The 14,429-nt window shown below is 30.4% G+C and overlaps 1 protein-coding gene across 3 annotated transcripts in view; it reads left to right on the top strand.

The window, feature by feature from the left end:
- Nucleotides 1-14,069, top strand: part of LOC114336065 (spastin) — a 67,438-nt gene extending 53,369 nt beyond the window's left edge. For all 3 annotated transcript variants that reach the window (XM_028286384.2, XM_028286383.2, XM_028286382.2), the window contains one exon: nt 10,270-14,069. In XM_028286384.2, the coding sequence (XP_028142185.1) occupies nt 10,270-10,433 (164 nt within the window). In that variant the 3' untranslated portion in view covers nt 10,434-14,069. The remainder of the gene's footprint in view (nt 1-10,269) is intronic.
- The last annotated feature ends 360 nt before the right edge of the window (nt 14,070-14,429 follow it).

Genomic DNA, 14,429 nt, shown 5'->3' with positions numbered 1-14,429 from the left:
TACAATTAAAAGAGTGATATTAAAAGAGTGATAAATGCATATACATCATCATCATCATCATCATCTTGGTGCTACAGCCCTTAGAGGGCCTCGACCTTCTCAAGCTTTCTACGCCATTCTGCTCTCTCCCTTGCTTGCATTTTCCAGTTGCCGACTCCGATCTTCTCGGCATATTGTGTTACCCCGTCTATCCACCTCAGCTTTGGTCTACCCCGTCTTGCATAGACATGGGGCATCTAAAATTTGCATCCTACAATACGTCAATTTATCTAGGTAAAAGATCAAATGAACGTTGATTCGTAGTACTCAATTCGTGAGTAGGTACTCAATTCGTTGGTAAATACATATACATTTACATTTATAAAAATTACAGTTCAAAACACGATCGATATTCGATTCAAATTACTCCTTTCTTCTTCTGCTTGTTTTGGCATCTTAATCCTCGATGGGTCCTTGCCTGTCTGGCTATGTCCTGCCTAGCTATGGCCCAGCCATGACAGTCTTTAACTTTTCACAAATCTTACAAAACCATATAGGCCAGCAAATGAAGCATTTTGGCTCGCAATTTTTTCGTCCAGCATGGATTTACTTGAAATCTTCACAGAAGGTAGGGAATAATCCAAGGATCATTTTCTATATCATGCCGCTGTACCACCTTGGGGGTGGTTGCAACCCCATCTCGGGGGTGGGAATTTTTTATTACATTTTAACCATATAAATCGATGAAAAAGGTAATTCTAAGAAAAAATGTTTTTTTTACATTTTCCTCGTAAAACTAATATTTTTCGTTATTCGCGGTTGAAAGTAACAGTTTTCAACGAAAATATCGACTTTTTTAGAAGGTTTTTTGAGAATAACTCGAAAATATGCATTTAATAAAAAAACTGTAGATATAAAATTGTACCTTTTAGTAACAAAAATCAAATTCCTTTTCTGTAATATTTTTACGACCAACACAAACCGAGATACGGCATGTTAAAAGTTAGCTTATTTCGTCAAATTCATAATTTGAAATATTCAAAGCCAAATAACGGGAAAACTTTGCATTTTTTGAGGAAAACTTAAATTGTCTTTTTTCAAGTATACAATGAAAAATTTCAAAGAATAATAATACAAAATTGCTAACATGAAAATAGAGCGACTTATGAAAAAAGAAGGCGGTACCTGTTTTTCTCTACGAAATTATCAGTGAAAATAACCCCCTAACTACCCTCCTAATTAAAAATTGGTCTTCACCTTTCTGCAATTCGTTGTATATTTATATTGTCAATATTCCCAAGAAGTTTGACCTATTTAAAAGGCCAAGTTTTAGAAAAATTGGAGTTTAAAGGAAAAAAGGTTTTTTGCAATTTCGTTATTTTTACCTTTTACTTCAAAATATCTCCGAAAATACTGGAGATACGAAAAAAATTATAGACTACTAAATTGTAGCTTTTTTAATAACTAAAATTATATTGTACATAGATTTTCATTACATTGAAGAGTTAGCGAGATATAGCTGTTTAAAACCTCTATTTACGAGCAAACACCCCCTTATTCGAGCCTTTTAAACCCACCCCAATTAAAAACTAAGGGATCTAACGGAATTTAATTTACACAGTCTTATCGCTCTTCAAAATCCCTACAAAATCATTTTTGAAAAAACTTTTTATCGTCAAAAATGAAGGAGCTATGTTTATAAAACGATTTTTTTTTTTAAATATTCGAATAGTTCGCTTATGGAACATTTTCAATGCATGTATAATACCACAAAACTGGTTCGTTAAACTTTAAAAAATAATAATTAAAAGTTTCTAGCATAAAAATTAAGCGACTTATGATCAAAAAAACGGTCGGTATTTGCTTGTCTCTGCGATAAAATCAGTGAAAACAACCCCCTAACTAACCCCCTAATTAAAAATTGGTCATCACCTTTCTGTAATTCCTTTTATATTTGTATTATCAATATACTCAAGAAGTTTGACCTATTTAAAATGCCCAATTTTAGAAAAATTGGAGTTAAAAAAAAGATTTTTTGCAATTTCGTATTTTTTACCTTTTTCTTCAAAATTTCTCAGAAAATACTGGAGATACGAAAAAAAATGATAGACTACTAAATTGTAGCTTTTTTAATAACTAAAATTTCCTTGTGCATAGATTTTCATTACAGTGAATAGTTATCGAGATATATCTGTTTAAAACCTCTATTTACGAGCAACCTTTCTTATCCGAGCCCTTTAAACCCACCCCAATTAAAAACTAAGAGATATTACGAAATTTAATTTACATAGTCTTATAGCTCTTCAAAAATACTACAAAATCAGTTTTGAAAAAACTTCTTATCGCCAAAAATGAAGGAGCTATGTTTATAAAACGAATTTTTTTTTAGAAAAATTCGTATAGTCCGCTTATTTTCAGTGTATATAATACCACAGAACCGGTTCGTATACTGGAAGATGACTAAAAAACTATTTGTATTTGTACATATTTGTAAATTCGTATTTTTGTATGAATAAATGTTTTTGTAATTCTTTAATTCTACTTTTTTTCTGTATAGATTTATTAAATTATCTACTTATAAAAACTGCAATGTTATTAAGGGTGGTTTTTAAGGGTTGAAATATTGTGATATATCCTAAAGCAGCGGTTCTCAATCTGTGGTACATGTACCACTGGTGGTACATTTCATTTTTTGAGGTGGTACAAAAAACGCAAAAACAGCCAAAATCAGCACCACTATTATAGTTAATTAGATCACCTAGTTAGATATGTATTTCAGTTAGGTGGTACCAAAAATCATAAAAAGTATTTGGTGGAACATGACACAAAAATATTGAGAACCGCTGTCCTAAAGCATAAAATAATCATTATTTAACCAATCAAAACCAAATTTTACCCATATTAAAGTTTACAATGTTTTTATATAATTTTTGACAATAAGGGGTAGTTTAAACCCCTAAAAATAATCAACGCCCTTGAGCATGATATAGAATATGAAGTACAGGGTGAGAAGATCCTAATCCCAAATTTTTATGTATTGATGCAAGCCGAAATTATTCTTTTAGGATAAGTAAATTTTTTATATATAGCTCCAACAAGGGTGGTTTAAGGGTCGAAACATATTATATCTTAACGCATAAAACAATCATTATGTGACTAATAAGCACCAAATGTTGACAATATTAAAATTTAAAATGTTATTTTATAATTTTTTATAATAAGGGGCAGTTTTCACCCTTAAAAAACCAAAAGCGTACAACAGCTCAATATAGAAAATGAACTAGAGGGTGAAATGAGCCTAATCCCAAATTTTTGTACAAGTCGATGCTGGACGAAAAAATTGCGAGGTTTTGCCATTTTTTCAGTTTCATTTCCTCGACTAATACCCTCCATTCATTTCATTAACTTCGTCGTCTCTCCTGATTCTCCATGTGGCGTCTTCCTCTTGCAGCGGGCCATATACCTTTCTCAGTATGTATATTTCTCTCGAATGTCCTGACTTAAGCTTTATATTTTTTGTCATTGCCCAGGTTTTTCAACAAGTTACTACGGATCTAATCAATGATGTGTAGATAGTCATTTTGGTTCTTTTTTCTAATAATTCCGATGTCATCAATCTTTTATTATCATAGTATGTAGGATTCTCCCACTGGAAATACGTGCAATAATTTCGCTACTTATGGAATTCTTTGATTGATTTCTCTGTCCAGATATGTGAAGGCATCCACACGTTCAATAGTATAGTTGTCTATTGTGATGTTATTTTCATTATCAGATGTTCTTTTGACAGTCATGTACTTCGTTTTTGCTAAGCCCTCTTTTTCTTTTTTCAGAATCAATTTCCTTGAACGCTTCCATTAGTCGTTGCGTGCTCCGACTAATGATAGCTACATTGTATATGCAGTAGTTTGTACTGTTTTGGTATTTATATGACCGGTTACATTGATTTTTCTGATGACTGCCTCAAGGGCTAGGTTACACAGCATGATACAATAAATTTAGGTTAGGAGATATGACACCAAAGTGTTTCAAATTCGTTCGGTTCTGCGCATGACGTCAATACGTGACTAGTTAGCGGCGCCAATTTGAAATAATCTATGGATAACATGAAGAGTGGAAGCAATCTGGTAACAAAATTACGGATTATTTATGTTAAATTTCTTTTTACGAAACGTAGTGATAAAGTAACGGATATAAACTTTTGTGCATTATGGATTTATTGAAGATAAAATAGGCAAATGTGCACTTAAAATAGTGATGTTTTCATTAAAATTATTATCACACTAATATGACATTCACTGAATACAATGAGAAAAACCATATTAATACCTACTAAATTTCAACACTTTCCGTTATTAAAAAGGTTTTTCGCATCTACATCGGTCCCGTCTTTGAGAGGATGTGGAATCTTATTTTCGTTAGAGGTTTGGTCATCACATCTGTAACTTGTTCTGCAGTGGAAATTTGTGTGAAGGCTTTTTAGTTTGATCACAATTTCTTAGGTTATATCTTCCTGTTTCCATATCTACCGATTCTTTTATGGTCATCTTCACCATTCTGTGAGATAATTATTTCATTATCGATCTCATTTTGTTCTAATTGAGAAATAGCTATATAATCATGGTAATTTTTATAATTATTTTCTATAAGGAGGTATTCTTCTATCTAAAATTCTGTATCTTCGTCTAAACTAATCAAATAACGTTTGATTGCCTTTTTGTCAATTTTCTTTCTTGTTTGAACTGGAAGTTGGACAGGTTGTAGCTATGATTCTTAGATGATTTATTCTATGTCTCTTACCTATTATCCAGAGCTCTTGTTAATACTAAATTTCAACATAAACTTAATACTTCCTTTTCAAGCTTTAATAGGTTTTTGGGTTAAATAAAAAATAGAATACATTTAACAAAACACTTTTTATTAACTTTAATAAACAAAAATATGTTAATTATGTTGTATTTGCAAACCCGATGACATATTAAATACTAATAACAATCGTTGAAAGCTAACAACCTGTATATATAAATAGCAGAAACAAACCATGGAAACAAACAACAACAAATGACAAAATGTCGGAATTGTCACGTATTGACGTCACCAGGAGCTGCGTGGTGTCATATCTTCGGTTTCATTATATCATGGTTACACAGCATGGTTGATGCCTTGTCTCACTCCCACATTGATATGAATTAGGGGAGTCAGTTTGTTCTCCATCTACTCTTTTGAAACCTGCAACGTCATTTTTATGAGGCTGATATATTTTTTATGTATACCTAGATTACGAAGGTCTTCCAACATTTTGTCTCTTTTTACACTATCAAAGCCTGTTTATACTCTATAAACATATTACGTAGTTCTCTTTCGTATTTACAGTTCATCCCAAACCCTTTTTTCGATTATCAAATTCTCTCTAACGCAGTAAAGTTGGAAGTGACAGAAAAAACGTACCTTCGTGATTATTATACATAGAACTTGAGCGCAAGCGAGTACCGCAATTCAAACGAGTGAGAAATTACCTTTCTGCACGTGTTACACACTATACTTTTTCTACAACCACAGTTTTTGCTCAAAATAAAAATCACAATTTCCAAACGAAGATTTAGTAATACGAAGATATAATAATAAATTATAAATTTTAAACTGTATTTAATTAATACTAATCAATTTAAATTCATTATTCCTAAACAAATTACACAGAAATCAGTTAAAATATTAACTTAGCCTTAATTTGTTTGAATTTAAACTATTTTAAATAATTATTACAAAGTAATGTCACATTTGACGTTATATTTATGCAGTCACGGAGTTCCACCAAACCTACTTCATTCGACGTATCTTGTTGAGGTTGCTAAATCCTTGTCGGTTAATTAATAATTATAAAATGTTTATCAATAATAAAATTGTAAAATAAAACAATTGTAACATCCATAATTTAATTTCTATTCTATAGTTAAATATAATAATTGTCTTATAGGTTATATATTTGTCTAAACTTTAACCACGGATGTAAACAGAATATGACGTTACTCAGAATGAGGTAGTCAACTGTGCAGAAAAGAACTTTCCGGCACAGAAATGTCACTTTTCTGCACACTAATGTCAAATATCTTATTCGCGGTGTGCAAGTACTTGGAGTGGATACGAGCAACGATCGTGCGAGAATAGCGGAGAAATATTGTAACTTTCTTAAATAATTCATTGTCAATTGAAATTATCAAATTGACGTATATTTCATATCTACTGTCAATGAAGAAGAAAAATTATATATTGCTCCACAATATTGATATTATATGCAATTATTATACAGTATGTCCCTGTAAGTTGTATCCATAATGGAAAACATTTTTATTATTAATTTTACCAAAAAAAGTTATTCTTTATAAAAAGCTCTGCTTGGTCCAAAACCTAAGATTTAACTATCAAATATCAAATTTTTTGAATATTATACGAGGTATGTCAAAAAATTGCTATTATGAAAAGTGTTTGGAATTAAAAACTGTATTCTAGTATGCAATTACATCCTTCTAATTGAAATTTTTTTTTTTTTTAATTATGGATAACTAACATTAATTTCAGTTATTTTAATTCAGATAACTCTTTTATTATTAATTTTACGAAAAAAAGTGATTCTTAATAAAAAGTTCTGCATGGTCTAAAATCTAAAATACAACCATCTTTTGTCAAATTTTATCAATTTTATACGAGGTATGTCAAAAAATATGAATTTCGCTCAAGAGTAAAATACGTTTATTTTTCACAATATCGAAAATTGTTATTATGAAAAGTTATTTAGAATTAAAAACTATGTTTCAGTATGTAATTACATCCTTCTTATTGAAATATTCTGAACTATAAAGGTACTTTACTTTTGATCTAAATTTATCTTTTTTGACATACCTCGTATAAAATTGATAAAATTTGATATAAGATGGTTGTATTTTAAGTTTTAGACCATCCAAAACTTTTTATTAAGAATCACTTTTTTTCGTAAAATTAATAATAAAAGAGTTATCAGAATTAAAATAACTGAAAAAATAATGAGTTATCCGTAATTAAAAAAAAAATTCAATTAGAAGGATGTAATTGCATATTAGAATATAGTTTTTAATTCCAAACAACTTTTCATAATAGCAATTTCCAATATTACGAAAAATAAAGCTACTTTACTCTTGAGTGAAATTCAAACTTTTTGACATACCTCGTATAATATTCAAATAATTTGATATTTGATGGTTAAATCTTAGGTTTTGGACCATGCAGAGCTTTTTATAAAGAATAACTTTTTTTCGTAAAATTAATAATAAAAAAGTTTTCCTATGGATACAACTTACAGGGACATACTGTATAAAGGTAAATTTAATTAATTGTAGTTTGCTTGCAGTACGGCATTTCAATAACTAATTTTATTTACTACATACAATTGTTTACGTTTTAATAACATAACCTGAATATATTTTTTCTTCTTATTATTTTTTTGGACTATGGCCTTGACAATTATCCAGTAACCAGAACTAATATAATTGGCCAATATAATTAAAAGTGCAAATAATGTTGCTGAGCGTAGAAACCAGGTGTCGCTTTGCCGAATTTGCACGGTCCCAATACTGTGAGAAAATATCAAGTTTGCTAACATAAAACTGTACAGAAAAGTGCATTTTGAATAGTGCTTGTAGAAAAATAACTATTTCAAATCATAATCTAGGAAGACGAAAATATTATTGTTTTAATCCATTCAATTGAAATATCCAACAATTTGAATCAAAATCAAATCGAGAAACTAAAGTAACGGAATTTAGTGTGTAGACAGTTTTATAGGACAGTTTATATTTCAACCATCTTCACATCTATAAACAAAAATCTTACACAACCTTCTGCAGGAGTTTGACATTTAGTACAGATAGTTATATTTGTTTCACACTCTCAAAGACAAAGAGAAATAGTATTATAGCCGGTAGTTTCCGTGGTAAATAAATATGTTTTTTATTTGGCAACAGCGCTTTCTTGCTAAACTTGACATTAGCGAAAAAACTAATATATGAGGAAAATCTGTTGAATTTGTTTTTACTCAAGTTTTTACCATTGGGTTAGGATGTCATTAAATCTATGACGTGCACGCCTAATTGTTTGAAGTGGACCAAATCTCGCGACAGAGTCTAATTATTAAAAGACAAGAGATACGAAAAGGGGGCAAAAACAGAATTCAACTGAATAGAATGGTGATTGTTTTCTACTTTTTTTTTTCTAAATCTGAATTAGTTTTGTTATTTATTAGGCTATTGATTATGTATTTTAGAAAGGAACTACAACGTTAACGGGATTTTATTGTTTGATATAGTCAATGGACCTCTAAATATGAAAAAACCGCGGAGTGCTACCATTTAAAGTGGTGCGTTTTTGAGAAAGGGGTGAATTAGTCCCTAGGCACAGAGCGAATTAGGGTGAGTTCAATGCACTTTTGGTGCAAACACGTCTACAGGAAAATTGTTCCAGGTTAAATGTACTATCGAAATATCACATTTTAAAGTAAAAAATACTTTTTTTTTTACAAAAATATATTCAAAAGAAAATCAAGAAAAAAAACTAAAGATAGCAATTTTGTTTTTTGCCCCATAACTTTTTTCCACGGAGATACAGGTATAGGCATTGCTTCACAGAAAAAAACTTCCTTCCTTCCTCTTTAAAATAGAGTTCGGTAAAAGTCCCTGTAATTTATAGTTTCCAAAATATGATTTTTCAAATTTCGCCACTCACAGAGATTTTGCGACATTTTCCTTATTACTTCGCAAACATTGTTCTCTAACTTTTTTCTACGCATCTCTAGGTATATGCAATGGTACATTTAGTAGAAAGAGACGTCACTTACCTTTAAAATGGTCTATTTTATAAGGTCGTATGACTATTTTTAAGCAAGATATAGTTTTTCAAAATTTTATACTTTTAATGATTTTTGATATATTTACGATTATTTTTAAATGCCTCGTTATAACTTTTTTTATTGTATGTAGGTATATATATTGTGCATTAAAAAAGAAAGATTATTTTCTTTACTCTAAAATGATGTATTGTAAAAAATTCTAGGACTATTTTTAAACAAGATATTCTTTTTCAAAGTGTGACATATACACATGCAATGGGTCCCACTAAGTTGGAACCATATGGAAAACTTTTTTAGTATTAACGTTATGAAAAAAAGTATTGTTTATAAAATGCTCTGCGTAGTCTAAAACCTAAGATGCAATCATTAGATATAAAATTGTATCAATAGTGTACGAGGTATTTTAAATAATATGAATTTCAACCAAGAGTAAAGTACCTTTATATTTCACAATATCGAAAAGTTTTATAAAGAAAATTTATTTTAAATTAAAAATTATGTTATAATATGCAATTATATTCTTCTAATTGAAAAAAATTTAAAATTTTAAAATTTTTCTCAAATTGCGAATACCCTTGGATATCCTACGGATATCTTCGTCCTAGAATTGTTTGCAATACACCATTTTAAAGTAAGGAAAATATGCTTTTTTATTTTACAATGTATATACCTAAATGTACAAGAAAAAAAGTCATAATGAGAAATTTAAAAAATAATCATAAAAAATTATCAGAAATCATTAAAAGTATAAAACCTTGAAAAAGCATAACTTGCTTAAGAATAGTCGTACAACCTTATACAATAGACCATTTTAAAGGTAATTGACTTCTCTTTCTACTACGTGTACCATTGCATATACCTAGAAATATGTAGAAAAAAGTTACAGAACAATGTTTGCGAAATAATGGGGAAAATGGCTCAAAAATGCTGTGAGCGGCAAACTTTGAAAAATCCTATTTTGGAAACTATAAATCGTAGAGACTTCTACTAAACGTCATTTTAAAGAACGAGGATGGAAGTTATTTTTCGCTGAAGCAACGCCTATACCTATATCCCTGTGGAAAAAAAGTTATGGGACAGAAAAGAAAATTGCTTTCTTTCGTGTTTTTTTCTTTCTTTTCTTTTGGATATATTTTTGTAAAAAAAATAATTTTGACTTTAAAATGCGATATTTCGATAGTAAATTTAACCTGGAACAATTTTTCTGTAGACGTCTTTGTAACAAAAGTGCATAGAACTCACCCTAATTCTCCCTGAGCCTAGTGATTAAATCGCCTCTTTCTCAAAAACGCCCCCATTTAAATGGTAGCACTCCGCGGTTTTTTCAAATTTAGAGCTTCATTGACCACATAAGACAATAAAATCACTTGATTTTTCTATAAAATTGAATGCTAATCATTACTTTTTGTTTTCAGAATTACAGCCGGAACAAGTTAAACAACTGGATCCAAACGCTGTCAGAAGCATAACGATAAATGACTTTTTGGATTCGCTAAAACGTATTAGACGTAGCGTGTCACCGCAAAGCCTTGTAGCTTACGAGAAGTGGTCGTTACAATATGGCGATGTTTCCATATAAAGAAGTCACATTCCTATTATATATATTCACAAACAAAAGACAGTTATTTTAAAAGATTTAACGCTACATATTTGGGAGTTTTTAACGGAAAATTATAATTAACATTATTTCGTGTTGCATCAGAATATTAGTTCAGTTCGAATGCTAAATTGCAACCCGTATCATGACTAATTCACCTAGTGTGTGAACCTGTAAGGTAAATATTGTTTTGGTTTTTGTTAGAAGTGGAAACAGCTTTTATTATAAAAACTTACTAATGAAACAACAAACTTCTAGTGTAAATTGTATGTTGAAATTTTAAAAAAAATTATCCAATAGGCCGTATCGGCCTGTCATCGCTCGTGGGGGCATACACTTGTAATATATTTAATTTGACGGGGCTATTATTCAGTTGGATTATTATTAATCTTTCAGAAATAGGTATAACATTTGTAACATATTAACGTAATTGGGGAGACACGATTATTCTAACCGCATATATAAGTTGACCATCGTCATTTCCTGAGTGGTACACCATAATATAGCCTTCACAAAGGGTAACTGCTTTGGCTCTCTTTCCTGGCAACCAGTTTTGGTAACGGCTTTTGGGTTTCGTGGAGCCATTTTTGTTGAATCGTCAATGAGGTGTTCTTTTCCGACAATTAAAAAAATAACAACTACCTGAAGTCGTACGTAATTGTACTAAACGCTTTCAATTGGACGACTAAATCACGCCACCTGTCCTTGCCTGACTAACGAAATGGACCGTGATAGTGTGACGTCAAAACATCAAAAAGATTTCCAAACAAAGCAAACGTTTGACGTCTGTCAATTGATTATACACGTTGTTTGTGTAATCATTTTTAATTTTATTTTGTTTTAAAAATCATCTGCACATTTTTTTAAAGACACAATTCTTGTTAGTCATATCAATCATATTGCTTTTAATTTTATAAATGTCCCTACACAAAATCAAGGATTTACACACTACAATAGTACTCACTGCGTTTCTTCAGGATCTTAACCAATCCTATTTGGAAATATGGTGGGAAATATACTATGAGTATTGATTACAATCGGGTACCCAACACATTATCATTTTGTAAAAATTAAATAAGTATTCTACAAGCAATATATTCCAATTATAAAAACGAAAATACACCACGTGTGAATTTTTGACAGATTTTTGTTTTGTTTGGAAACCTTTCCAGAGTAGCCAACATTGATTTGACGTCAGACTATCACGGTCCATTCTAACGCGATACAGTGTTGCCATTCACAAAGTTCGAATTTTCGAAGTTTCACTAGAATCCGTTTCCATTAAGAAATTATGTAATGCAATAAAATACAAATGGAACTGTATCGATAAACTGAATAAATCACGATCTTAAACGAGTGTTACTGGAAAAACAATTTTTGTAAAGTTTCCAGAATTTTGGCCACCAATCCGACAATGATAATGATACTGGCTGGATTAAAATTGTATAAGATACTTCCTTTTTCACAGCAACATATTAACCCTTAGAGCACCAAGTGGGGTCCCAAAGAGACCACAGCAAGTTTTCTAAATAACTTTTTACCACAATTTTTTTTAAGATGTCTTTTGTAATATGTCATTTTAACCTTTTTAAATATTAATTTTATAACACTTTTCAAAAATATTTGTTTTTGAAGTTATACTTCTTTAGGCGCGATTGAAAGTAAAATTTCATAATACTGCGCGCATGCGCACACAGACAGTATGGCGTTTAGTTCTTTCAAGTTAGGTATAAATATATCAGTGCAAGAAAATATGTGAAAAGAATATATTAGTGTTTTTAGTAAATATATTTATTATAATTTTTGTGTCTTTGGATTTGTCTTCCTCAGGAGTAAGATGAGTATTATTAAAACATTTTATTGTATATTTATTATACTTCAACCTTGACTGTTTGTTACCGTGAATTGTCATTAGGTACGTCCGAACCGATACAGACACAGTCCTCGTAGCGTCTTTGGTATAGCATTCGGCCAGAGATCGAGAGGTCTTGAGTTCGAATCCGGAGCAATCCTATACCTTTTTTTATTTTTTGAAAGCGGTAAGCACAAAATTAGTTTGATGTTTAAAAAAAAATTAAAACAAACTGTTTAAAGTATATTTATTTTTAAGAAATCATATAATAGAAGTATAACTTCTTACGTGCGTACAAAGTACACACACATTCTTTTTTTATTCAATAAAATATGCGCTGGGGTCTCTTTGGGACCCGCTTGGCGTTTAACGTTAGACATAAATTTAGTGTTCTATCGACTTCAAATCTTTTGTCTTTGCTTTTTTCAACTTCCACTTTAGAATTTGCAGTAAATATTTAATTGATATTATGTGCTCTTGCTCGGTTTTGAATTTTAGTTGTGAGAGTAAGAAATAATTGACGGTATGGCAGCACACATATGAAATAAAGTTTGGGACTCTATGAATTGATAAAACCCAATATGCAAAATCGATTATCTAGTAGTAATGGGCTTCACAAATATGTCAAAAATGCTACAGAAGCTTGTGGAGTGACCTTAAAAGACAATTTCACCCAAGTAGTACCAGAAAATCTAGACAATGTAAAATATCCAGATGCTATTTTTGCCCAAGAAATGTCGATAGAAAGGGCAACTCCCGTTGCGACGATTGCAAGAAGTTTGTTTGTAATTAACACAAAGAGAAGGAAACAGTTGTAAAACGTATGATCCATAAATAAAATAAATAATAATAAAACTTTAAAACACACATGTTTATTTTTAGTGAAATCTTCAGTTCTTCATCAAAACTATTTTGTTTAAGAAAATAAAAACTTTTAATCAACTATTTTAAATGGGAAAGAAGCCACAATTATACTAAAAAATGATTTTATTAACGTTTCGACGTCCAAATCGGATGCCGTTGTCAAAATACAAAATACAGTAATAAATTAAACAAAAAATATTAATATTTTGTATTTTGACAACGGCATCCGATTTGGACGTCGAAACGTTAATAACATAATTTTTTAGTACAATCGTGGCTTATTTCCCATTTAAAATAGTTGATTACAAAAATGCCACAAGGAAATAGCTTCAGAACAACATAAAAACTTTTAATATTGAATTTTGCACGTGTATTTAGGGCCTAAAGTAACAAAAAATATATTAGGACAAAAAAGTCAATAAACAAACGGGTCCTTTTGGGTCCCCGCTTGGTAAACAACGTCGCAAAAAAACTTGATGCTCTGACGGTTAAAAAGACAATTGCTTTAAAAACACCCCGTACTTGTTAGTAGCGTAAGATCTTTAAGAATACTCACGTTTAGGTTGATTGCATTTTTTATTTATCTGTGATAAGTATTACGTATTATTCTTTAATGTTATTTAATATTTGTTTATATTTCACGTATATAGGATAGGAGTTTTAAGCTAGAATTTTGTTATGTTTGAATTTTAGTTATCAAATGTAGATTAGCTTACAAGTCGTATATATTAGCTAGTTGGTGTAGCTTAATACACATTGTTTTTAGACCAAATTTTGGTTTAAATTCTTAGTTGGGATGTCTTTGGATCAAACAGCAAATTTAACTTATATCCAAATTTGGAAAAACGCTTTTTTGAAGAATGTTTGTATTTTCATTGTATAATAAATCTTTTTCAATCAAATGTGTTATTCAATTCAGTATTATAGTTATAACCTCAGAGTTGAAGGTGAACACACCGTTTATGTGAAAATCATGTGTGGAGTGAGGCAAGGCTGTATTTGTCCGCTCTCATTTTCATTCTCTACTCTGAAAGAATATTTATCGAAGCTTTGCACGAAACTGAAAAAGGTATTCTACTAAACGGGAACCTCTAAATACCATCAGGTATGCAGATGACACCATAGTATTTGCGGACAACCTAGAAGACCTACAAGTCCTTTGTCCTTATGAATAAAATCACGTATTACTGTCAACAATATGGACTAAATATAAACGTAAGGAAGACAAAAATCATTAGCAAGAAAAAGATAACAGGAGGTCA

Source organism: Diabrotica virgifera, chromosome 2, assembly GCF_917563875.1.
Source record: "Diabrotica virgifera virgifera chromosome 2, PGI_DIABVI_V3a".
Lineage (NCBI taxonomy): Eukaryota > Metazoa > Arthropoda > Insecta > Coleoptera > Chrysomelidae > Diabrotica > Diabrotica virgifera.
The sequence above is the reverse complement of the archived record's forward strand: the minus strand, read 5'-3'. Positions and strand labels throughout refer to the sequence as shown.